The sequence below is a fragment of the Mustela nigripes genome, chromosome 12 (assembly GCF_022355385.1).
Source record: "Mustela nigripes isolate SB6536 chromosome 12, MUSNIG.SB6536, whole genome shotgun sequence".
Lineage (NCBI taxonomy): Eukaryota > Metazoa > Chordata > Mammalia > Carnivora > Mustelidae > Mustela > Mustela nigripes.
Genome location: NC_081568.1, coordinates 69,929,481 through 69,955,922, shown reverse-complemented (window position 1 = coordinate 69,955,922; position 26,442 = coordinate 69,929,481). Strand labels below are relative to the sequence as shown.

The following is a 26,442-nucleotide window of genomic DNA, read 5'->3' as shown; positions in this document are numbered from 1 at the left end:
GCAAATAACCTGTGGTGTCAGGACCTGCAGTGTTGATGCTCACCAAGTTCTTCGCCACCTAACGGTCAAAGCTGGCACTGCAGTCTTGGCTCTGACCTCCCTTGGCGTCTGTCCCATTGCTCCTGCTCTGTTCCTGCTACCTCTCTGGTCCTGCTCAGTGTCATTCATTGTCCTTTCTCTGTAGGGTTCTGGCCTTAGCCACTTCCTCTACTCTCTTCTTACTGTCTTGCTGGAAGTGATTTTCCCCACCCATGGCTTTAGCTGCCATCAAAGTTCTGTTTTTTATATTAACTAATTTTTCTACCTTCCAGACTCATAAGGCCAGCTGCCCAGTAGATATCTCCTCTGTGGCTCACAGGATCATCATACTCTCCTGAATACTGCTTCTTGGGCTTCTTCACAAGAGAGGCCCCTTCCCACATGGCAGAACGGGAGTCTGTGGCCAGGAGATTGGCTGTGAATCCTGGTCCCAGGCAGGCCCAGCCTGCTTGCGCTTACTTAGAAGTCTGGGTGGGACTCTGCTGGGATGATGCCCTCCTTCCACTGGCCCAGGCTTCCTTTTGGGACTCTCTCTCCCCAGCCCAGCGGCTCTTTAGAGCCTGATTGTTTGCATTTCCTGATGCAGGAACCAAGTACCAGGCCATGCTGAGTGTGGATGACTGCTTTGGGATGGGCCGCTCGGCCTACAATGAAGGCGACTATTACCACACAGTCCTGTGGATGGAACAGGTGCTGAAGCAGCTCGATGCTGGCGAGGAGGCCACCACAGCCAAGGCCGAGGTGCTGGACTACCTGAGCTATGCTGTCTTCCAGCTGGGTGACCTGCACCGTGCCCTGGAGCTCACCCGCCGCCTGCTTTCTCTTGGTGAGGAAGTTCTAGGGGAAGGTCAGAGCCGAGAGGGTGCTGGCAGGAGAACTGGTTACTCCATCAGCCACTACCTGACCCCTCTCTTGGGACTGAGCCACTTTGACATGTTGCCTCGACTCGAGGCAGTACTCGGCCAGTGACTCGAGCCGTACTGCTTTCAGGCCCATTCTGGCTGCTGGTTAGCTCTTTACCCACCTCATTTCTGGCCTTAGCCCTTGCCTGGTTGCTTATGGATATAGTCAGACCCGTGGCTCTATACAGTTCCTTTGAAAATAGGAATCCCATGGTGCAGTGCAATGGCTGATCTACAGGGTGAGCCTTCATGAAGTCAGGAGTGGCTGGGGAGGCAAGCCATGCTTCACAATTGCTGCAGTGATTGTGGCCTGACCCGTTCATTCAGGTCTGAGGTCTTTCTTACTGGTGGGACTTGCTATGGCATTGGTGTTTTAAGTGTCTCGAGGTGTTGGACTGAAGGAAGTTAAAAGCACTGTGTTTTTAAATCCTTTAGGTTCCACCTCTTACTGATAGATGGGATAATCATAGTCTGGAATTCCACAGATCAGCAAAGACTTCTTTTGCTGCTGCTTTTCATGGGCCTTGAGTCTGATGCCAGCTACCATATGAGTGTTCTGCAAGACTGATGTGGGAAGAGAGCTTTGTAGATGCTATCATATTAGTAAGAGCCTTGGCCAGGGAGTCAGGATACCTGGTTTCCTGTTCAGGCTAACCTTTGCCTAAATCTATTAGTATCTTTGGGCCTTGGTTTCCTCATCTATTGAGTGACACAGTAATCTTGCCAAGCTTGCTCCTTTGTGTTGTGAGGCCCACAAGATGAGGCTATGGCATTGTCACGTGGCTGTTCTTTTTGCCAGGATTTCAGCCTGCCTTCTCTCTGTGGCCAGCATGTGATCTGGTCACCAGTAATGGATGTAAGTGACTCACAGCCAAGTTGGGAGGAGGTGGCAGGAGTCTGGAGTGCTTCTCTAGATCTGTGCTGTTGGGCCCTCTAGGGCGGCCTGAGAGGAGAGCCCCCATGTGGCTAGCTAAGTGGCCTCCTTAGTGTCTCCTTTCCCATCTCTGGCCAAGCTGGAGAGCCCATGTTGGCTTTTCTGCTCTGACCAGTGAGCCCTGGTAAGATGCTGTGGAAAGCAGAATGCTGCGTGCAGATGAGCTGCTGGGAGAGAAAACTGCTTACAGAATAATTTCTCTAAATGACCTAACAGATGTTTGTGGTTTCCTTTTCCTTCTTGTTCTTTGCTCTTTCTAGACCCGAGCCATGAACGAGCTGGAGGAAATCTGCGGTACTTTGAACGGTTGTTGGAGGAAGAAAGAGAAAAAATGTTATTGAATCAGACAGAAGCTGGGCTAGCCACGCAGGAAAGCATCTATGAGAGGCCTGTGGACTACCTGCCTGAGAGGGACGTCTATGAGAGCCTCTGTCGTGGGGAGGGTGTCAAATTGGTGAGATGCATGGCTAGGTCCCACATGTGGACCTAGACTTTGGCTCTGGATGGGGAGATTTGGGAATGATGTTCCTCTGTGTGTAGGCTCTTTCCTCAGTATCTTGCCCCATTCTTTGTAGCATCTGCTGAGGCTGATGGGTGGGTGTTCTCTGAGGTATAGGACAGGAGACTATCTCCCACAATGTCCCTGGCAGAGTTTGAATCTTCGCAGTTATTGCTCAGCTCCCTTCCCTACCCCAGCATGCCCAGCTTCTGCTTGACTCACGCTGTGAGGAAAACCATGGGTGTGGATGTGCCCCATAGGAAGCTGTGGTCTCTGTAGCAAAGCCGTGGCCATAGCTAACAGCTCAGCCTCCAGTGTCACTGATTTTTGAGAGCCCTGGGATCCCAGTGCTTCCTCAGTAGGCTCAGGTATGAGGTGGTCTCTGGGCCTTGTCCATGTCTATATCTTCGTGCCTCCCACTGGTTTTTTTCACCTAGAATGGCCTCTCCCCTGCCTCAGTCCTTCTGACTTACTCATATCTCTGTGAGAAGGCTCAGGGATTAACCTTGTGCCACAGGACCTGTAGACATGAGGAATTTTTGCAAGAGAGGAAACATTGCATGATTTGTGGGGGTATCATTTCTCTCAGTCAAGCTGTGGGACTTTTGTTTCTTCTGTGGTTGGGGAGGAGGGAGCAGCTGCTGGACACGGTATGAGACCCACGTCTGCAGCCAGCCAGTCTGGGGCCGGGGCCGAGGATTAGAACTCATCATGCCCAGAGCCTTTTGCTTTGTATGCTCCCTAGACTCCCCGGAGGCAGAAGAGGCTTTTCTGTAGGTACCACCATGGCAACCGGACACCACAGCTCCTCATTGCCCCCTTCAAAGAGGAGGATGAGTGGGACAGTCCACATATCGTCAGGTACTACGATGTCATGTCTGATGAGGAAATTGAGAGGATCAAGGAGATCGCAAAACCCAAAGTACGTGTGTCTGCAGTTCCTTCCTGGGCACCTTATCCCTGTTATCGTGGGGTGGTTTGTTTGCTTACTCCACTGGCCTTTGCCAGTGTTTAGCGTAAGTCTGCTGTCCGGATCCTGAGGTACTAAAGACTCAGTTTGATCTTGTGGGTTCACAGTCCAATGGCAAAGAAAACTGAAGGAAGCAATGTGGACAGCCAAGTGCTATGACAGAAGGACTCCCGGGGAGCAGGGCAGGTCCATAGTGGAAAGTGTTAGCTCACCTGCTGGGGGCTGGTGTGTGGGTGAGTTTTGGGGAACTGCCATAGGGTGCTGCCATTCTGGGTCGTGTGGAGCTCCCAGTTAGTGCTGTGAAGAATTGATTAACATGGACAGTGAACATCTTGACAGGGTTCAGTCTTCTCATCCACACTCTGGTCTGTTTATTCATATCTTATAAAATTTATTCATATATGCTCAGTACATTTCTTGTTAGGTTTATTCCTAGGTAGATTTTTTTGGTTTTGTTTTTGTTTTTAACATATTTTTACTGCTTACATCATTTTATTAGTTTACTATTTTATATGCTGAAGTATGATTATAAAAATACATTTCATAGTAACAGCAAATGTTTACTGACTTCTTTTTTGGAAATTTATTTATTTGAGAGAGAGGGAGCAGTGTGAGAGAGAACACGGGTGGGGCGGGGGAGAGGGGCTGAGGAAGAGGAAGTAGCAAGCTCCCTGCTAACATGAGGCTTGATCCCAGGACCCTGGGCTCATGCCTGAGCCGAAGGCAGATGCTTAATCAACTAAGCCATTCAGGTGCCCCTGAGGAGGTTATTTGTTTGTTTTTAAGATTTATTTGAGTGAGTGTGAGCAGGGCAGGTGGGCAGAGGGAAAGGATCTCAAGCAGACTGCCACTGAGCCTGGTGCCTTCTCAGGGCTCGATCTCACAACACTGAGATCGTAACCCTAGCTGAAATCAAGAGTTGGGTTCTTAACCAGCTGAGCCATCCAAGTGCCCCTGTTTTCTGTGTTCTTAAGTGTGATATAGGCCCTGTTTTAAGTGCTTAAACATACATTAACTATCGCGTCTGGTAAGCGCACTGTCACTGTCTTCATTTTACCCACAGGGAAACAGACCTGTGCAGAGTGCAGCTAGTTATTCAACTTATTACTCTTGATTTTTAGCTGATTCTCTTGCATTGTTCAGATACTGTCATCAGCTGCAAATAAAGATTGTTTTCTCTTTCCTAATAATTATATTTCCTTTGTTTTTATCATCTCATTGAACTGCCCAGAATTCCTTGAGCATTGTTAACATTTGGCATCCTGGTCTTTCTCCTGAATTTCCTGGAGATCCCTCTGGTATTTCGGTGCTAAGTATGCATCTGGCCATTGGTTTTGTACATGCGTCATTAGGCTGTAAAATTATTCTTGTATTTCTGGTTCATACAAGATTTGTTCCCATTTGACGTCATTCAGAGAACCACTTCCTACCATGTCCCCACCCTTTTCCTATCACTGGTGATTACAAGGGGAGCATTTAGCTGGAGCCTCTGCTGCTTTGTGCCTGATAGACTTGTAGTGGCCAAGAGGCCCTACACTTGTGGAGAGACGGAAAATAGGTTCCCATCCTGGCCCCCCTGCACCTCATCTTGAAGCGACCTTGGCTTGAGGTACAAGGACATCTAGCGCCCAGAATCGGCCATTGAGGTTGCTGAGGGATGGTCTAGCAAGTGTGTGTGGAGAATGGGGACCAGTACCCACCCTTTCTACTCCCTGGGTCAGCTGCAAAGTCCTCCAAGGAAGAGAACTGTTTCCCTGGTTGCCAGGTGAGAGAGGCTTTGTTATGCTAGGACCTCCTGAGATTCCTCAGTTGTCCCTCAGGTGAAGGCACTAAAACATTTCTGTGTGTGTTTTCATGCTGGGTGTGTATGTGCACGTGTGTGGCAGGGGCGGTGTGGGGGGAGTGTTGGGAAAACTTGTCTTTGAATAGAAGCCATGACATGGGCTGTCAAAAGTTGACCTCTCCTTTCTGGAGCCTGTGAGGGACAGATGCTATTCTGACTTTGAAGTAGAGCCCATGAGTTTAACTTGGCCTGTGGAGAATGCCTGGCAGCTGCTTTTTGGGGTCCCTGGCCTGCTTTCAAAATAGCCTTGCCTATCTCTGAGAGGAGAACACAGCTGCTCACAGCCTCCTTGTGGATGTCAGGCCAGTGATGAGGCTTAGATGTTTGGATGGGGCTTAGCTGCAGCTGCACTTGTCATCGGGAGGAATTATATATAGGAGCTCAGGGAAGCCGTCTGTCCTGGGTGCACTGCCACATTGCCAGAACTGGGTGCAGCAGTACAGTGTCCTGGCAAGGTGGTCTCCTGGCCAGTCTTCTGGTCCATCCACACCTCTCTATCCCTTCTGCCATCGACTCTTGCCTTGCCCTCTGCCTGGAGCTCCTCTCTGGGCACCTTGTTACCACCCCAGCCCTTCATTAGTCAGCTCTCCCCGAGGTGTCCACATTGTGATTGTGAGTGTCTGTTACCTGCCTTCCCTGTTTCTTGTTCACCACAGACTTGCTTCCAGGCCTGGTCTCCAGTTGCCTCTTTGGCCTCTTCTCATCTTAACCTCTAACGTCTAATCCACGGTAATGGTGTCACACCCATTTTTGCGCCTGAACCTCTGCATTGCTGTTCTGTAGTGCTCCCCTACCTGGCTAACTCCTGCTTACCCATTAAGTCTCAGCTAGGTGGTCTTCCCTGACCATTCTTGACTGTATAGACTGAGCTTCCACAGACATGAAGCTTACCTGCTCCCAGCTCCTCCCGTATTGTGCTGCGGGGTTAGGCAGCTAGTTTTCTGCCTTTCCCACAGACTGAGCTGTGTGAGGGCACGGGCCATGTTTCGGTCACCCAGTGTAGCACCAGCCACATAGCAGGTGCTCATTAAGTATTTATTGAAATAAATACTTTTCTCACAAGGGTCCCACCCATGTGAGATCATTAGGACCATGCACAGCTGAAGCATGGTGAGCTGCCTTTGGGCAGCATGTGCTTCCTGGGAGCACCACTGTAACTATCTGTGGAGAGCGAGAGAATATGAGATATGTCAGGGTTGTTTGTGGATGTGTGTGTGTGTTAGCATATATATGGAGAGGTAGGTGGCTTTCAGGCAGCAGATCACATATTTCAACTTGTACAGTCCTTTCCAGATGCTGTCATCTGACCTTGTAAGGCTCCTAAGTGAGTAGAAGGTGTGCCTCCTATCTTTGCTCTTCACAGCAGTGGGAGCCCAGTGTGAGCTGCTGCAGCAGAGGGGCATTTGAGTAGGTTTCTTGGCAGAGGAGGCTGCTGTGGTTGAGAAGGACCAGGTCAAGAGGAGCATACAAGGTTGAGGCTCAGGGACAGAGACACAGTCTGAGTGTGGTGGGAGTAGCCATGCACAGGTGGCACTCAGGCAGGGGTGGTATGTGTGCCTGGTGAGAATGGGTGAGTGAGATGGGTGAATGGTCAAAGGGGACTCCAGAGGCACAGTTCTGCAGACAGCACAGACCTGGGTGAGAGCAGGGCAGTGGCCCAGGGGTGACCGCCAAGCAGGAGTGTGGGGGCCTTAGACTCCTGCCCTCCCGTGGCATGCAGGATCACAGTGCCTTGTCTAGGGCCAACCGCCTGAAAAACTTTCCCCCACTGGTCTGAATGGCAGATCTGGTCCCAGTCTCTCTAGGAAAACACTCAAGACAAAGAAGGATAAGTCTGCCCTCTCTTCCTGCCTTCCAGCTTGCACGAGCCACTGTACGTGATCCTAAGACAGGCGTCCTCACTGTTGCCAGCTACAGGGTTTCCAAAAGGTTAGCAGAGGTGGTGGTGGCGGGGGTGGGGGTGGTGATGGTGGGGGTGACTGCTCCAGCCCTATCTCCAGCCTATCTCCAGGGCTTGCTAGTTTATACTCCAGGGAGCTTGGCGTGGCTTGTCCTTCCTGCCAGCACCTTCGCTACTTAGAACACTCACCCTGTACTGCCTGTTAGTAGTGGCCCTGACTCTGGGGAGAGCATGAGACCTCCTGTAAGCTGCCTTCCCCACCTTCCTTTCTCTCCCTCCTTTTTGGCTTAGCTCATGGCTGGAGGAGGACGACGACCCTGTCGTGGCTCGAGTGAATCTCCGGATGCAGCACATCACAGGGCTCACCGTAAAGACTGCAGAACTGCTGCAGGTATGGCCGGACCCCGGGATGCTGGGGTTGGGAAGTGGCTGTTTCTGGCTAGAAGGTCTTGCAGGGTGCCCAGAGCCAGGCTCCTGGAGGCTTGCCCAGTGAACCGTGTGTCTGCACAGTGCTTTGGGTGTGGAGTGACCTCGCACAGGGAAGCCAGAAGTAAGCATGCCTCCTGTCATTCTGACAGTTCATCATGCAACAGGTAGTGATCATCTTCTATATGCCCAAGTATCATATGAGGAGCTAGGGACTGGTGGTGGGCGTGGCAGACCCATTTTTATTTCTTGACTGTGGAAGCTGAAATCCTGCATTGTGTTAGGAACACTTCTAAGAGAAATGTATCTTCAGTGGTCATAGTTCAGATCACGTGGTTCACATACAACTGGAGGTAAGGTATTTTGTGATGTGTTGGTCAGAAAAGGGAGAGGTCGAGAGATGCTGATGAGAATGGAGACCTTTTTTCAAAGCAGCCCCTGTGAAACCTTGGCTTTCTGCCTTTATTTCGAAGGTGATTGTGAAGACACATGGCAATTGGGTAGGGCTCCTAATAATATATTCTCTGTTGTATATTGAGTTCAAATCTGTTTTGTCCACGCTCCATTCTGAACATTGGAATTTATGGGTTCTTTTGTGAAGTAATGACCTGAGACACAGCCAGAGAAGTTTTGCTGGCATTTTTAAAAAAGATTGTTTTATTTATTGAGAGAGAGTGAGCACGTGCATACACACTAGCAGGGGGAGGGGCAGGGGCAGAGGGAGAAAGAGAATCTCAAGCTGACTGTATGCTGAGCACAGAGCCTTACTTGGGGCTTGATCCCATGACCCTGGGATTATGATCTGAGCTGAAATTAAGAGTCAGATGCTTAATCGACTGAGCCAGCCACTACCCCTCACTGGCATTTTTTAAGAGTCTCTTGGGTGTGTCTGGCCAGAGTTTCTGTATATTTAAGGATTGCACCTTTGATCTTGAGGCTTGGCAACCATAGATTTCATTAGAATATTGAACTGAAGAGCATTTAAAAGATTTTCTAATCAAGCAAATGACTGAGGGTTTTTTTTTTTTTTTTTCTGTAGCTCTGTCAGCAATCAGAAAACCAATTTTGAAGATCCTCTTTGTGGATTTGTGTAAAATCCACCAGTTTTTAAATACGTGCTAATTACTATTTAGTGTTGTGAAAATTTTATATAATCTTCAGTTCAATCCAACTTAATGTTGAACTTAATCATTTTGGAGATTTTATTTATTTGAGGTAGTGCATGTGTACATGAGCTGGGGAGACAGGCAGAGGGAGAGGGAGAAGCAGATTCCACACTGAGCGGGGAGCCTGACACAGGGCTTGATCCCAGGACCCTGGGATCATGACTTGAGCCAAAGGCAGCCACTTAATGACTGAGCCACCCAGTAGCCCAATTTAATTTTTTTTTAAGATTTTATTTATTGGGGTACCTGGGTGGCTCAGTCATTAAGCATCTGCCTTTGGCTCAGGTCATGATCCCAGGGTCCTGCAGTCTAGTCCCACCCTTCAGGCTCCCTGGCGGGGGGTCTGCTTCTCCCTCTTCCACTCCCCCTGCTTCTGTTCTCTCTCTCTCTGCTCTCTCTCTCTCTGTGTCAAATAAATAAGTGAAATCTTAAAAAAAAAAGATTTTATTTATTTGAGAGTGTGTGTGAGCAGGGGGAGGGGCAAAGAGAGAGAGGGAGAGAGAGAATGTCAAGCAGAGTCCATGCCGAGGTTCGATCTCACCAGCCTGAGATCATGACCTGAGTGGAAATCAAGAGTCAGATGTTTAATCAACTGATTCACACATGCACCCCAAGCTTAATTTAATTTTAAGGTAGTTCCATAAACAAGCACATTGATAGAGGACTTCTGCCACATCTCCCACTTCCACCTTTTCAGGAGCAGTAGGGACTCTCAGTGCACTAGGTGTGTCTTTTTTTTTTTTTTTTAAAGATTTATTTATTTATTTGACAGAGAGAGATTACAAGTAGGCAGAGAGGCAGGCAGAGAGAGAGGAGGAAGCAGGCTCCCTGCTGAGCAGAGAGCCCGATGCGAGACTCGATCCCAGGACCCTGAGATCATGACCTGAGCCGAAGGCAGCGGCTTAACCCACTGAGCCACCCAGGCGCCCCACTAGGTGTGTCTTTATTGGCATTGTTGGGTTTCCTGTCTCTGTGGAGCCGTTCTGTTGTTAAAAACATCTGTCGTGGTCAGAGCCAGTGTTAGGACTCTCATGGCCCCCATCGAGGACAGCATTCTGTTTGGCTGATCCCATACTCTGGAACAGTGGGCTGAGGAGACTGGATGGGATCTGTGCCACTGTTGGCCTCCTGGCTGACTCCCTGGCTACACGCTCTGTATGCTATCTCACATGCAGCTGAGAAGGCAGCAGCTTCATACTTGGACTGGCTTCTCTGCCATAGCCCTGGCTCCATCAAGTTTGGCCTTTTGTAGGTCAGTAATGAGTGGGATCCAAATGCCCAGACTCCGTGTGGAGGGGCTCTTACAGTCAAGGCTCTTCTGGAAGATCCAGACCACAGCTGCCTAGGCACTGAGGCCCCATTTTTGTTTGTCTTCTAGGAACTATATCGGCATTAACTTTGCCTGCCGGCAGTGTTGAAAGCCTTGACCCTTTGTGGTCTGGGGGACAGGGAGCTGGGTTTCAGCACCTCCCTCGAGGTGCTCATTCAGCATGGACTGTTTGTGGTATAACCAGTGCCTAGGTACCAGAAAGAGCCTGTACCCCTTGGCCCCTCAAAATGTTACAGGCTTCTGGAAAGGAGCCGGTTCTTCTACTCCCTGTTGACACTCTTTCACCTGTGGCCGATGTGTTTGCAATTGATCATTTGGAAGAAAAAGCAATTGAGGCTTTCTTATGAATTGGATGAAGGCTTGTCTGATAGTGGAGGAGATGCTACACTGACAGAATTCTTTAAGATTGAACGCACTTCTGACTTGATGTCTCAGCTTTACTAAAAAAGTAATTTCTGACCAATTTTTTTTGTCTTCACTTTGACTTCAGTATAATAAATACTCATGGTTTTCAAATGATTGGCTCTTCTGTTTATGTAACAACACATCTAATGAGTCAAATGAATGCTATCACAGGAATCAGGATGTTTTTTGGCTGGGGGGGCGGTATTTATTTATTTTTAAATTTAAATTCAATTAATTAACATAGTGTATTATTAGTTTCAGAGGCAGAGTTCAGTGATTCATCAGTTGCATATAACACCTAGGACTCATTATGTCACATGCCCTCCTAATGCCCATTATCCATTATCCCATCCACCCCCCAGCAACCCTTGTTTCCTGTGATTAAGAGTCTTTTATGGGGGCACCTGGGTGGCTCAGTGGGTTAAGCCGCTGCCTTCAGCTCAGGTCATGATCTCAGGGTCCTGGGATCGAGCCCCACATCGGGCTCTCTGCTCGGCGGAGAGCCTGCTTCCTCCTCTCTCTCTGCCTGCCTCTCTGCCTGCTTGTCATCTCTCTCTGTCGAATAAATAAATAAAATCTTAAAAAAAAAAAGAGTCTTTTATGATTTGTCTCCCTTTCCAGTTTCATCTTATTTTATTTTTCCCTCCCTTCACATATGTTCCTCTGTTTTTCTTCTTAAATTCCATGTATGATTAAAATCACATGATGAATGTCTTTCTCTGATTGAGTTATCTTGTTTAGCGTTATATACTCTAGTTCCATCTGTGTTGTTGCAAATGGCAAGATTCCATTTTTGATGGCTGAGTAATATTCCATTGCATGTATATATACACCACATCTTCTTTATCCATTCATCTGTTGATGGACATCTAGATCCTTTCTATAATTTGGCTATTGTGGACATTGCTGCTATAAACATTGGTGTACACGTGCCCCTTTGGGTCACTACACTTGTATCTTTAGGGTAAATACCCGGTAGTGTGATTGCTGGGTTGTAGGGTAGCTCTATTTTCAACTTTCTGAGGAACCTCCATGCTGTTTTCCAGAGTGGCTGCACCAGCTTGGCATTCCTACCAACAGTGTAGGAGGGTTCCCCTTTCTCTGCATCCTTGCCAACATATATCATTTCCTGACTTGTTAATTTTAGCCAAGGAACCAGTTTTGATGTATAGTTGCTTGTTATTAAAGTTGTGAGTCTGGGCTTGGAGTTGCCCACATCCACAACTGCACATCTACAAGCTCCGACGACACTTGCAGTCTTTGGGGACAGTGTTAAATAGTGTAGACACAATAGCATCGGTGCATGATCCAGTGGGACTCCCAAAACTTAAAAGATGAGCTTGCTGTGGTGATGTGACTTCTTTCATTCCATGACATCTGCAAGTTTAAGCATCCCATCCTGCAAATGGGAGTATTGGAAAATATAGTCATTTTCTGCAGTTCCCGCAACAGGTGGTGATCAAATTTTGCAGAATGCATTGGCACCCTAATCCCAGTCATGTTGAAAATTTTCTTCCAAGTTCCCAACAAGTGGACCCAACGAAAGTGTTTGTAGTGTGACTTTATCAATGGCTGTAGCACTTCCCTTCTTAGATGCACCTCCAGGCTTAGGGTTATCTGCTGAATCTGGCCTCCTCGCCCTGTTGACAGGATTTCCAGGTATTTCTGGTGCAGGCATCCTCAAGGCTGAAGTAGCTTGTGATAGCATATTTTCCTTCATATCTAAATTTTTAATTTTGCAGACACTGAAAATCATGCTGTCCCAATTCACTACATCACATTTGATAGATCTTGCTTTCTTTTCCAATAAGAGGATTTCTTTTTTTTTTTTTTTTTTGTAAAGTATCCCCCCTCCTACTCTCTCCCTCATGTCTATAGGTCTTCATTATTGCCAGTTTTGCAGACTCTCACATCTGACTGTTGGAATCGCCAAAAAGGATATGCAAAAAATACCAACTTCCTGAATACCGATAGCTGAGCCCCAGAGGTTTTTAGGGTTTCAGTATGATACAGTAGCCAAGTGTTCCCAGGTGGACATTGGTGGTACCACCTGATCCATCATCTTCCTTATCAGACGCTACACTTTGTCTTGAACTTTGTCTCTCATTCTGTCCTGTCGCTAGAATAACCGTGTTTGACTTAAGACTTACGTTGTGCTGGTAAACTGTTCAGTCAGGCATTTACAGCTTATAGTCCAATTAATGATTTTTGGTAGTGTGGAAGCTAGGATGGCTCAGGTCCTACTCCAGGCACAGGCTCCTTCTGGGGACACTGAGAGCGCAGCAGTCATCAGCTGCCTGGGGCTTGCTGTTTCACTTGGATGCACAGCTACTCCCTGCAGGGAAGCACTGTGAGAAGGAGCAGGGTATGTTCTCCCAGCTCCCTTTGACCTGGGACAGCAACCAGGGTGAAGTGACCTGGGGTAGGGGCAGTGTCAGGTCCTCAGGAGCTACTGAACTAGCATAAAAGCAAAGTTCCTGTCTTGAGTTTTTCATTGGATTTCCTTGGATTATCTTTCTATTATCCTGCAAACAAATAGGGCCCCAGCCAGAGCCTGTCTCAAGGGAAGCACTCCCTTCTGCCCTCTGAGAGTCCCTGAAGGGCTGGAGCTTCTCCACAGGGGCTGCCTGCAGGTTGCCCATTTTGCTGTGTTTGGGAAACCCCATTTTTGCTGCGGCCTGACTCTGCGACAGAGCCATGGATACATTTGATGCATGTGGGCTTCCCGTGCTGGCAGGGCATACTTACCATCTACTTTCGAGAGGATGCACTTGGGGGTTCTGGTTATTAAGGATGCAGGTTATTTTGGTTCATGTGGGGACACAGTGTCCCTGCGGAGATGGGCTGCTTCAGGACTATTCATGCTGCTGACAAGGTCTGTTGCTGTTCTTTCCCACCAGGTTGCTAATTATGGAATGGGAGGACAATACGAGCCACATTTTGACTTCTCTAGGGTAAGGTCCAAACCATGGGTGTTGTAGAGGGCCCTATTCCTTCTGACTTGAGAAAGCTGAAGCTCCTTGGAACATTTCAGCCTTGACATCAATGCCCTCTAACCCCCACCCCATGCCTTACCAGGACCAAGTCTTTGTTCCTGGAAAAGTCCAAATGAGGAACATGGGGCCTTTGGAGCCCAGTGCAGCCAAGCTGTTTCACTGTGCCATGACTATAAAGCATGGGCCCAGACTAGGTCTTTGTGAAAGCTGTTCCTGCCCCCGTCCCCCCATGCCCTGACCAGGGTTTTCTTTGCTGAAAGGAAAAACCATGGTCCAGGCTGATGTATGGAACACATGCTTAGTATTGTCCCTTGACCCTTTTGGCCCCAGTCCTGTAAGTGGGGGGTGGAATCATCTGCAAACGTGGGTGAAAGTTGTTGTTTGTTGCAGCGACCTTTTGACAGCGGCCTCAAAACGGAGGGGAATAGGTTAGCCACGTTTCTTAACTATGTAAGTATTGGGGCCAGGTCCACCTGTTCATTCTCACTTAATTTTATAGAAAAATGAGCAAGATGCTTTCAAGCGTTTAGGGACGGGGAATCGTGTGGCCACGTTCTTAAACTACGTGAGTATGATGCATGCAGCAAATGGGCCCTTGGGGAATCTGGGTCCAGAGTGCTATCTCATATCCACTCTTGTCAGGGCTGATAGCACCAGCTGTCGCTCAGTGACTGGGCCCTTTTGGCCCTCAGCACTCTTCTTGGCTGGAGGAGAGATTTGGCCTGTGTTCCCATCTGTGTGCTCACCCACATCCCTGATGTTCATATCCCTGGCTCTTTTTTTGATGGGCCCAGTGCTAGTCAGGACTTTTGGGGTGAGTGCTCTGGAGAGTTCCATCCTTAGCAGCAGAGTGAGGAAGCTGCCATGAGGCCCTCCGAAATGAAAGCTGCCTTTGTTTCTCCAGAGCTCAGTGGCCTGCCTCCCATCTCTTGCTTTTGCTCCAGCCACAGGCCGTCAGGTTTACCTCTCACACGAGGAGCAGTTTGTTTTTCCCTCTGCTTAGAGAGCCTGCTCTAAAGAGGCATACAGACTGTCAAGTAACTTAGAGATGGAATCCTGTGGCCATCTTTTCCTTTGATGTCTCATTTATGTTTTTGTGTGTAGTTATTATGTTCTAGGGCTGGCCATGAACATGCTAGTGAGCAGGACAAGTGGAGTCTCTTGTGGGCTTTACGGTCTAACATGAGAGACTTGCTTTAACCATAGGAGAGGTAATTTATTTAGTTACCATGGGGACAAGTACCTTGAAAAAGTGGCTCAGGGTTGAGGTTCAGAGAAGGCCTCCCTGTGGAGTAATGTGTCAGTGGAGACTTGCAGTTGAGTGGAAATTAGTTGGTGGAACATGGTTTCTGGCAGAGGGGAGAATGTGTGGAGACCTGGAAAAGGGAAGGAGCTGGGGATGGTGGAAAAGGGGAAGAAGACTGGTGTGACTCAGAGGCAGCGCTTGAGGCGAGAGCGGCTGGAGCGAGAGAATGGCTGCTGAGACGGACAGGGCCTTTGGGTTCTAGAAAAGAGCCTGGATTTGATCCCTAAGCCTGTGGGAAGCCATCAAAAGTTTTCATCTTACTCATTTACCATATGTCTGTTGAGTGCTTTTTAGTCTGTCTGGCATGCATCCTGTGGAAATATTTTTTAAAACTCCATGTTTTATTACATCGTAGACAAAAAAAACTTGAAGTGAGACAGCCAGATGAGAGTGAAGTGGTGCCTTGGGCAGGAGTTGAGGCCCGTTTTGTGGTCCTAAGTGTAGCCTCCCTACTGTGGTGCTTGTGTTCCACGTAGTTGGAGGCCTCTTTGGGAGAAAGCAGGGCCTGTGGAACCATACCCTGTGTGCTCACCGCGCTGGCCCTGGGGGAGGGCTGCCATTCTGGGAAGGTGAGGGTGGTGCTAGAACTGAGAAACAGAACCCGCACGGGGGATTACAGATGGTGTTGGGGGCAGCAGGGAGCTTTGAGTTAGGGCAGTTCCCAGGGCACAGTGTCCAAGGTGTGGCCCAGGCTGGAAGGTGATGTGAGAGCGGGGATCCGTCAGGCATTTTCCATGTACAGACTCAGATTGTTCCGAGGACAGCCAGGGTTTAGGTCTCCTGCAGGGCTACCGCTCTCAAGTTCCCCTGGCATAGGACTATCCTGATGAACCACACAGATGAAGCTGGGTTTAGGGAGGGGTAGTGCATGGGATGAGCTTCTCTTGGTGGAAGGGCTGGCTGTGGAGCAGAGCCTTCAAGCAGTGCCACTCTGGCTCAGGAAAGGTAATCTGAATACTAGTGTCCTTGGTGGCTCAGTTGTTGTGAGAGCTTTGAGTACAGGGGCCAAGCTCTATGCTTTGTATTCCCAGATGAGTGATGTAGAAGCTGGTGGTGCCACTGTTTTTCCCGATCTGGGGGCTGCGATTTGGCCGAAGAAGGTAAGTTCTAGTTTTTGTGGGTCACAGGTTGAAGCCCCCAGTTCCCATTCCCTGGCTGCTTGACTCTTACTGTGAGAGGCCTTAGCCTCTCCCTGCCTGAACTCTGACATTATAGCCTCAGCTTCTATCTGGGGAGATAGACTGGGAAGGGAAGTCCCTTTGGGGGAATGTGGGTTATTAAACACCTGCCCCACCATGAAGGGTGAATACTTCTATATTGCTGGAATGCCAGAGCCCTGTCCCTTTGTACACAGGAAGGTGAGGGTTTTTCTGCCTAGGGAGGTGTTTAGGGTCAAGTCCTTGAGACCTGTATCTAAGAGTGTTGTCTAATGGGGTGTCTCTTTTTTCTAGGGCACAGCTGTATTCTGGTACAATCTCCTGCGGAGTGGGGAAGGTGACTACCGTACGAGACATGCTGCCTGTCCTGTGCTTGTGGGCTGCAAGTGGGGTGAGTGGCCTTAGCCTGGGCTCTGTGGTCAGCCTTAGACTCTGAGTTGGGAGGTGCCTGCTGCCCTATTTTCACAGTGCCAAGACTGTTTTCCTTTTTGAGTTTTTCCTTTCCCCCCTGCTAACTCATCTCATCCAGCCATGTAGCTATCCTCAAAGCCAATTATGAGCCAGGACAGCTGGTTGGGAACATGCTCAGGGAGGCCCACAGAGCTGAGGGAGCTCTAAGGAAGAATAGTTACACAAGCACTGTAGGTCCAGGATGGCTCCCAGAGGAGTGGCCTCAGGCAGGGGTTTTGAGGGAGCAGTGGGAGAGAATTGGAATCAGAATGGGGAAGGGGTGACCCAGGAAAGCAAGGCTCACATGGAACAAGGCCCACACTAAAACTAGCATCATGGGTGTGGGGTCCAGCTGTTTTTGTCCCTTGAATAAGGGGAGGCCTATGGCACAGGGACTAGAACATGAGGCTCAAGTCTGGGACCAAATTACAGAGACTGAAGCCAGAGCTTTGAGCTTTGTTCTGGAAGCACTATGGTGAACCAGAGAGAGGCTTGGGTGAGGATGATAGGAAGTGATTGCAAACAGAGGTGTTTATACCTCTTGGAGAGTTTTGGGGGTAAGAGTGGTAGGTTCATAGAAAGTTAAGCAATTAGAAACAAAATGAACAATTGCTGACTTCAGGGAAAAGAAAATATCGTATGAGAAATGTCAGCATACACTGCTGGGTGGCTCAGGTATGAGCAGCATTTATGTGACATGATAATGAAAGCACTGTATGTTGATTTAATTAAAATTTGTGATTTAGGGGCGCCTGGGTAGCTCAGTGGGTTAAAGCCTCTGCCTTCGGCTCAGATCATGATCCCAGGGTCCTGGGATCAAGCCCCACATCCGGCTCTCTGCTCAGCGGGGAGCCTGCTTCCTCCTCTCTCTCTCTGCCTGCCTCTCTGCATACTTGTGATCTGTCTCTCTGTCAAATAAATAAATAAAATCTTTAAAAAAAAAAAAAAAATTGTGATTTAACACTATTGGGAAGATAGGATGTGATAAGTATGTGTTTTAGAGATAGAATAAAAGAATTAAACAATTAAAAGTCAAGAGATAGCAGTATAAGCATGTTATTTAGAAATATGTGGTTAAATAGAAGAAACAATGAAAGATATTGAGTGTCCTCTTGAAGTGGGGTTTGGTAGTGGAAGGGTTGGGTAGAAAATGGCTGTTTATTCATTTTAAGCTTTATAGACAATTTTTTTCAACTAAGTGCATTTCTACTTTAAAAGCTCTATGGCTTTAGTAGTGCATTGGGATAAATTTGTTTTATCATTCTAAGAGTCTTTGTTAAGGAATGAACTGGTGTGTCACATGGATTGGGGGCACAGCTTCAGGTGACAGACAGTGCTAGCACCAGCTTTGCTCCTCTGCTGCCCAAAGTATACACACTGGGTCAGCTGGCCCCCAGGTCTTGACGTTGATGTCCAGGCCCTCCACAGTCCTGACAGGCTTCCTCGCTCTTGGCTTCTATATCTCATTTCCTTCCCAGTAATATCAAGCTGCTTGGGGTCCCTCATACATGCCAGAGTGGTTCATGCCTTGATGTCTTTCTCATCCTGTTCCCACTTCTTGGACCACCTTGATAAAGGAGTCATCTGGTATATCCATCTTCTTCCCTGGATAACTCCTGTTCAGTATCATGTCCCAGCCTGGAGTCTCCTCTTCATGGTTAGATGCTCTTTGGTTCAGTTTCCATGGCAATGTACACGTATGTATCTTTTATCACCTTTGAACAGTTATCTATACAGAGCTCTTCCTTACCAGCTCATGAGCAACTTGAGGTATGAGACCATATCTTACTCATGTTTGAGTTCCAAGGCCCAGTGTGGGGTTCATCATGAAGGAGTCATTCTAGCTGCTAAACTAACCAACAGGATTGTAACATACTTTCCTTTTGTTCACAGTCTCCAATAAGTGGTTCCATGAACGAGGACAGGAGTTCTTGAGGCCATGTGGATCAACAGAAGTTGACTGACTTCGTTTTCTGCACCTCCCTTTCCTGGCCCTACAGCCCATGTCATCCTCAAGTTCAACATGACAGACACCTTTGTATGTTCCAGGCCCTATCACTTGGGACTTTGTTGGAATAAGTGTTTGTCTGGAGCAAAGGGAGAACCGACTGGGGAGGGTCCTGGGTGACCTGGGTCCTGACCTCTCTGGTCAGCCTGTGCCACCTCTGGCCACAAAAGTTGGGTCAGGGTGGCTGCAGCAGAATCAGGCTATCTAGCACCTAGCAAGGTGCCTTTGTACCTCAGATGTTTTAGGTGTGAGGTGTTTTCAGTGAACCAAAGTTCTGATACCTTGTTTACATGTTTGTTTTTATGGCATTTCAATCAATGTGGCTTTAACCAAAAAATAAAGTGTCCCTGCCAGAAGCCTTAAAGAGCCTTATACAGAATCTTTTTTAAGATGGGGGAGCTTATACCACATTCATAATTTCTTTCCTATGCATCTCCTCTTTGCTGGGAGAATCTGGGTAATGAATACTTGATTGGCGAAACCTTGACCTTGGGTTCTAGATCTGGTTTCAACACTTACAGTTCTGTACTTCGGTATCCTTTCTGGAAAGTGAGGGAAACGGTCTCTTCTTGCTTTCCAGAGAACATAGTGATCATGTATGTTCATAACTGTTTTGTTGTTAAAATCTGAAAATTTTTTTTGAAGTTTCTTATTTAAAAATTTGGAGATACATTGAACTGTGAAACCTAGATGTACAATTTAAAGAATATGAAGGTGAACACGAGCACTCATGTGACCACCATCCAGGTTAGAGAAGGGATCATTTTCAAATTTGCTCCTCAGGAGTCCCTTGTAACGCTCTTCTGGATCCTATCTCTTGTCCTGCTTCCAGTACCTTAGTGGTAACCATTGTCTAGTGATTTGTGGTAATTACTTCTTTGTGCTTTGTAATTTTACTACCTGTCTACTTCCCTAAATAAGTAGTTATTTTGTTTTCCCTGATTTTGAATGTTTTGTAGATGGAATCGTGTATTTTTTTTTTTAAGATTTTATTTATTTATTTGACAGAGAGAAATCACAAGTAGACGGAGAGGCAGGCAGAGAGAGAGAGAGGGAAGCAGGCTCCCTGCCGAGCAGAGAGCCCGATGCGGGACTCGATCCCAGGACCCTGAGATCATGACCTGAGCTGAAGGCAGCGGCTTAACCCACTGAGCCACCCAGGCGCCTGTGAATGAGAATTCTTGTTATTCCAACCTTCTCTAGTATCTGGTATTGTCAAACTTCTGCATTTTAGCTAGCATTTTTTAAAAAAGATTTTATTTATTTATTTTGAGAGACAGAGAATGAGCAAGTGAGGGAGAGAAAGTACAGGCTGGAGGAGGGACAGAGGGAGAGGAAGAAACAGGGTCCCCACTGAGCAGAGAGCCCAATAAGGGGCTCAGTCCCAGGGCCCTAGGGATCATGACCTGAGCCAAAGGCAGATGCTTAACTGACTGAGCCACCCAGGCGCCAGGCACCACAGCTAGCTTATTATATGCATATTATTATCTATTTTAACATCATTATTGATGACATTGAATACCTTTTTATTAGTCCCTAGGTTTTGTCTTTAACTGTCTTTTCAAGTCTTTATCTTACTGATTGACTAGAACTTTTAGCATATTATAGACATAAGCTCTTTGATGGCTATGGGTTTTCAAGTATCTTCCCCTTTTTTGCAAGTATCTTCCTTTTTCTAGTTTGTCTTTTCAGTCTAAGTTTTGTCTTCTGATGAACAGAAGTTCTTAATTTTTATGTCAGATTAATCAAACTTTCCCTTTTTGATTTAATGCTTTTTATATTTTGTTTAAGAAATTGTTCTATTCTCCAAAATGATGAAGGTATTTCCTATATTCTTTGCCAAAAGCATTATGGTCTTGTCTTTTACGTTAATGTCTTTCACATACCTGGGTTTTATTTTTCTTGGTGCAAGGGCCTACTTAAAATCTTCTTGTGTATTTTGTTAGGATAGAATAGGATTATGCTATAGTAGTAATCAAACCTCTAATTCTCAGTGGCTTTTAATATATAAAATGAGAACTCTTCTAAAAAGAATTGCTGGGATTGGGCACCTGTCACTTATCTAATGCCATGTAATCTTCTAGACCTTCTATTGGCAGATCCTAAAAGATGTCAGCTGGTGAAGGAATATGGGAAACACAATTTACAGAGTTGCAACTCCAGTATAGCAGCAAGAGTACGGAAAGATTTGCTTAGTACTGAGAAACAATGGAAAAATTATTGGCATGCTACGTGGGTCATCTCCACTCCCGCCATTTGACAGTCTTCAAGCTTCGCAACGGTATATAGTAGTCTCTTTAATCAGTTTTGGAAAACTATTAAGCCATTTTCTCTCTCTCTCTTTTTTTTAAGGATTTATTTATTTATTTGACAGAGAGATAGCAAAAGTAGGCAGAGCAGCAGGTAGAGGGAGGTGGAGAAGCAGGCTCTCCACCGAGCAGGGAGCCCAATGCGGGGCTCAACCCTGGGATCATGACCCAAGCCAAAGGCAGCTGCTTAGGTGACTGAGCTATCCAGGCATCCCCATTTTCTCTTTTAATATTTTCTATGTTCCTTCTGGAACTCTGATTATATGTAAATTAGACTATATCATACTATTCTTAACTCTTAACCTGCTTTCATTTTTTTTTATAACTATACTATATTTTGGGTAATTTTTACAATTGTTTTCTAGTTTATTCTCATCTTTTTTTTTTTTTTAAAGATTTTTAAATTTCTTTATTTGACAGAGAGATCACAAGTAGGCAGAGAGGCAGGCAGAGAGGGAGGAGGAAGCAGGCTCCCTGCTGAACAGAGAGCCCTGTGCAGGGCTTGATCCTAGGACCCTGAGATCATGACCTGAGTGGAAGGCAGAGGCTAAACCCACCCAGGGCCCAGTTTATTCTCTTTTCTATTAAATTCTTCTACATGTTTTTCTTTAGCCAGCTTAAAGATGAAATTCCACCATTTCTAGGCTTACACCATTCCTGTTGAAAATTCAGCTCTTTTGTCCTTTTGTTACTCCTTTGAAAATAATTCCCACCCTACATCCCTTCCCTGTTGTCTGCTTTTTAAGACTTTTGTTATGGTTTTTGGTGGTTTTACTATGATGTGCTGATGGTGGGTTTCTTGTTATTTTCTGCTTGAGGTGTACAGGGTTTCTGAATTTGTAGGTTGTCTTTAATCAGTTTTGGAAATTTCTCAGACATTATTCAAATATTATTATGGTCGCATTTTTTCGTGTCTCCTCTGAGACTCCAATAATCTGAAATGTTAGACATTTTCAGTTTCAGGTTTGATACTCTTCTCTTGTTTCTCAACCTTTTTTCCCCACTTGTGTTTTACTAAATATTTCCTACTCATCTGTCTTCCAGTTAATTTATCACTTCTCCTAAACCCATCTACTGAGTTCCTAATTTCAGTTCTTACATTTTTCAGTTCTAGAATATCTACCCATTCAATTTCTAATAGATTCTAATTACCCAGGAAACTAATCTTTGTGTTTTATCCATGTTTTTCTCCAAGTAATGAATCAGCTATTTAAAAGCTCTTGTCTAGGTGCCTGGGTGGCTTAGTCAGTTAAGCATCTGCCTCTGGCTCAGGTCATGATCCTGGGGTGTTAGGATTGAGTCCTGCACTTGGCTTCCTGCTCAGCAGTGAGTCTACTTCTCCTTCTGACTTTCCCTCCCACTCCTGATCTCTCTTTTGCTCTCTCTCAAATAAGTAAAATCTTAAAAAAAAAAAAAAAAAAAAAAAAGTTCTTGTCTGATAACTCCATGATAAAAATTTTCTGTAGATCTTTTTTTTTTTTCCTCTCTCTTGGCTGCTGATCATTTAGTCCTTTCTATTGGTACGGCTGATAAATTTTGACTGGATGCTCGACATTGTGTATGACGAATTAGAGAGTCTCTGGATGGTGACAATGCCCTACACAATGGGTTCATCCTTTCCCTCTACTAGGCAGAGTGGGGACTGATCAACTTAATCTAATCAGAGTCTCAGCCAACTTAATTAAGGCTGGGTTTCAGTTTTCTTGACTCTAAGTCTGGTTTATCCTCATTCCCCACTCCCCTGCTTGAGAGAATTAGTCCTCTAGGGGTTTTCCAGTTGAGAGCCCAGAGTGCTAACTGGATCTGGCCCTCTGTCAGTTGTACAGCTCTAATCTTTGTATCCTTAGTATCTAGATACTGCCTGAAAAATGCATTTTCTTTTTAGGTTTTCCTCCTTAACTTTACATTCCGCATAGCTTCAGAATTCAGAAAATGTCTTAATGGGTGAACAGGCTGAGTGATTGACTAAGCTCTCCACCCTTCCCTTCTATTCAATATTCAACAAATTAGTCTAATTTTTGCCTTTTATTACCCCTTGAGACTGCCACTATGTCTGATGGTTTCTCTGCCTCTTAGCAACTGTCCATTTCTTGGATCCTTTATCTGCATTCTCATGCCTATAATCAGAACATGATCTAAGGATAAAAGAAACTAAGGACTTTTCGCTCACCAACTTGAGAATCATTCTTTCCTGGGATTTTGATGCTGAAGTCCTATTTGTTTTAGCAGTCCTTTGATGCCTTAAAACAGATTTTTAAAAGGTTTTATGCAGCTGTCATGATTCTGTTTGACCACAAGCAACTTGGTTCTGTTGGTCCACCAGAAACTACTCCTTCTTAGCTGTGAGTGGATGTCTCTTGTTCTTTTGAGTTTAAAATTCATTTCATGTGAAATAAAACAGAGATACAGAAAAACTTATCTTTGGTATCTTCCTTTGTTATATGGCCTAACAAGATGTTTCACATTAATTTTGAACATTTCCTGCTTTAAGCATGGAGTCAACCATTAAGGAATCTGTTATTTCTTGGTGCTTACCTACCAATCTCATTGTGGTCCTGGAAACAAAGGACAAAATTAGAGACAGGAAACTATTTTCAGTAATCTTTATTAACTTAGCTTAGCATTAACATGTTCAATATGGCACTAAAGAGTTGAGCATTTCACTATGCATTTGGGAATTTGCTAGGCAAATTCAGTTTAGAGTAACAGGTTTTTAGGCAAACCTTTAGAATAACAAGCTGGAGCTCAGAAAGGTTAGGTAATGTACCTGAGGTCACATGAGATTTCAATGCTGGTCAGTGAAAAGCCTGGGAGTCAAATCCTGATCTGGAAGCTGCCCAAAGCCTTTGCTCAAAATAATTTGTATTTTGGGGGCACCTGGGTGGCACAGTTGGCTGAGCATCTGATTCTTAGTTTCAGCTCAGGTTGTGATCTCAGGGTGGTGAGAGTGAGCCCCATGTTGGGCTCTGCACTCAGTATGGAATCTGCTTAGGACTCTCAGCCCCTTCCCGTGCACATACGCTCTCTCAAATAAGTAAATCTTTATTTTTATATTTCATCCATGTAACAGTTATAAAATGATATGGAAGCAAAGATAAAATACTGCTTTTACCTTTAAATAATTTGGAGTAATGTAAAAGATTCCTAAATAGATAAGTAAAATAGAAGTCTGACAACAGAGAACCAAGTGCTTGAGTAACAGGAAAGTATCTGATTTAACCAGGAAGTTGGCATTACAGTAGGCAACATTAGATCTGGGGCTTGAAGCTTATGTAAAAATTTGCTTTCTCTGCTATCCCAGTTAAAAATACATGCACATGACTTTGAAATTAAAGAACAAGAGCTAACCACGAATAATTTTCCCCACCCTCTTGCTCTCCTCTGCTACCTCTTTCCATTGTCTGTTTTCATTTTTCCAAATGTAAATCATATGCTTGCAAAGTGCTACCTCTTGATTTTAAAACTTTGGAAATTTGAGAGATGATCATCTAGCTATTTTCACTATCCTTCATTACATCTTACCCACCCTTTGCAACTTTTTGATAGTTCTACAATTTATAGTCTTCTCTTGGTTGCCTAGTAACATAAATGTCCTTTTTGTTCTCCGCGTAGGCTTAAGGTTGTTTTGTACAACAGTCTAATTTGTGAGATGAAGATCCAGACTACTGTTTGACCAAACAACTGGTCACAACAGTCTAGGCAAGTTGGCATATAAAATTCACCATTACATGTCCATTTACTTTATAACTTGTCAGTTTAGACATTGTTTTCATTTCCAGGATAAGTAGATTAGTACTAAAAGTTGAAAAACCAATTACTGTTTATTTAACTGAACTTGCTATAATATTGATATAGCTATCATAAAAAGGAATCTGTGCTGTATTTGTCTAATAAAATTCAAACAAATTTATAAATTTTATGTTTGCTAGGGCTGTCATAATAAAATAACACAGACAAAGTGGCTTAAGCAACAGACATTTATTTTCTCACAGTTCTGGAAGCCAGAAGTCCAAGATTAAGGTGTGGAAAGTTCGGTTATTTTTGAGGTCTCTCTCTAGCTTGCAGATGGCCACATGCTTACTAAGTCCTCGCTCTGGACACCCCTTGGTCTGTGTGTTGTGTATGATCTCAACTCCTCTTAAAAAGTTACCAGTCATATTATTTAGAGCCCAGCAATAATGACCTCATTTTATCTTAACTACCTCTTTAAGACCCTAGGTCCAAAAACAGTCATATTGCATTCCCAGGTACTGGGGGTTAGAACTTCAACATTATCAATTTTAGGAGAAACATACAATGCTATTTGAAAACTGTGTCAGATTGAAACACTACTGGGAATAAAGGAAGTAACATACTTTTCCTTATTCTTTGTAAACCAGATGTAGCCCACCTTGAACAAATGTGTCAGATTATTATGTGTGCAGGAAGACTGTCTTAAGGGATGAAAGTTTTACTGGTTTTATTGAAGAGATAGAAGGACAGGGGCTAGCTAACAAAATTTTTAAATTGGGGGCGCCTGGGTGGCTCCCTATGACCATATACAAAGTATGTTACCTACGTAATAGAAGGCCTATTTATTTCTTTGCTTTTAAGAAATGAGAGCAAGTACTCTGAAAGTATGTTTGATTAATGTAAAACATTAGCAAGAGATATGAATATATGTCTTGAACTTGAAAAGAGACTGGAAATGAACAGATCACTGATGAGTGTATCAACTATTATAGGAAATATGTTTACCAAATAGAAGTTAAAGAAGATTACAGATGTTCTAGAAATGGAGATGTCTTCAAATATTTTAAATTGGAGAACTTATTTTCTATGGAGAAAGGCTATTTTCTATGAATACATCTGATTAACAAAAAGCAAAGAGTAGCCTGATGGTTTAAATCCTGTGGAAATTCCATCTGAGGAGGTTTTAGGTAGCAAACAATTTTGTAATTATAAAACCAGCATTGTGCTTGGATCCCATAAAAGAGATTCGCAAATTTTTCTTAGTGGAATCCTATCCAAATATATAAGTGGTCTTGGGAAAAAAAATTTTTTTGGTGTGGGGGGGATTTTTTTTAAAACACTACCGATTTTCAGACCACAATGCTCTAAAGCTAGAACTCAACCACAAAAGGAAGTTTGGAAAGAACCCAAATACATGGAGACTAAACAGCATCCTTCTAAAGAATGAATGGGTCAACCAGGAAATTAAAGAAGAATTGAAAAAAATCATGGAAACAAATGATAATGAAAACACAATGGTTCAAAATCTGTGGGACACAACAAAGGCAGTCCTGAGAGGAAAATATATAGCGGTACAAGCCTTTCTCAAGAAACAGGAAAGGTCTCAGGTACACAACCTAACCCTACACCTAAAGGAGCTGGAGAAAGAACAAGAAAGAAACCCTAAGCCCAGCAGGAGAAGAGAAATCATAAAGATCAGAGCAGAAATCAATGAAATAGAAACCAAAAAAACAATAGAACAAATCAACGAAACTAGGAGCTGGTTCTTTGAAAGAATTAATAAAATTGATAAACCCCTGGCCCAACTTATCAAAAAGAAAAGAGAAAGGACCCAAATAAATAAAATCATGAATGAAAGAGGAGAGATCACAACTAACACCAAAGAAATACAAACTATTATAAGAACATACTATGAGCAACTCTACGGCAATAAATTTGACAATCTGGAAGAAATGGATGCATTCCTAGAAACATGTAAACTACCACAACTGAACCAGGAAGAAATAGAAAGCCTGAACAGACCCATAACCAGTAAGGAGATTGAAACAGTCATTAAAAATCTCCAAACAA

At 45.0% G+C, this 26,442-nt stretch overlaps 1 protein-coding gene across 11 annotated transcripts in view; it reads left to right on the top strand.

Moving 5' to 3' along the window:
* The window catches only part of P4HA2 (prolyl 4-hydroxylase subunit alpha 2), a 34,431-nt gene extending 15,736 nt beyond the window's left edge, over positions 1-18,695 (top strand). For 7 of the 11 annotated variants that reach the window (XM_059417522.1, XM_059417525.1, XM_059417519.1 and 4 more), the window contains 10 exons: positions 626-865; positions 2,136-2,329; positions 3,120-3,296; positions 7,046-7,116; positions 7,379-7,478; positions 13,315-13,368; positions 13,910-13,975; positions 15,748-15,816; positions 16,168-16,264; positions 18,217-18,695. In XM_059417522.1, the coding sequence (XP_059273505.1) occupies positions 626-865; positions 2,136-2,329; positions 3,120-3,296; positions 7,046-7,116; positions 7,379-7,478; positions 13,315-13,368; positions 13,910-13,975; positions 15,748-15,816; positions 16,168-16,264; positions 18,217-18,287 (1,139 nt within the window). In that variant the 3' untranslated portion in view covers positions 18,288-18,695. Of the gene's footprint in view, positions 1-625; positions 866-2,135; positions 2,330-3,119; positions 3,297-7,045; positions 7,117-7,378; positions 7,479-13,314; positions 13,369-13,800; positions 13,861-13,909; positions 13,976-15,747; positions 15,817-16,167; positions 16,265-18,216 lie in introns of all 11 variants that reach the window. The other 4 variants (XM_059417530.1, XM_059417521.1, XM_059417523.1 and 1 more) reach the window with 4 other exon arrangements.
* Positions 18,696-26,442: the final 7,747 nt, after the last annotated feature.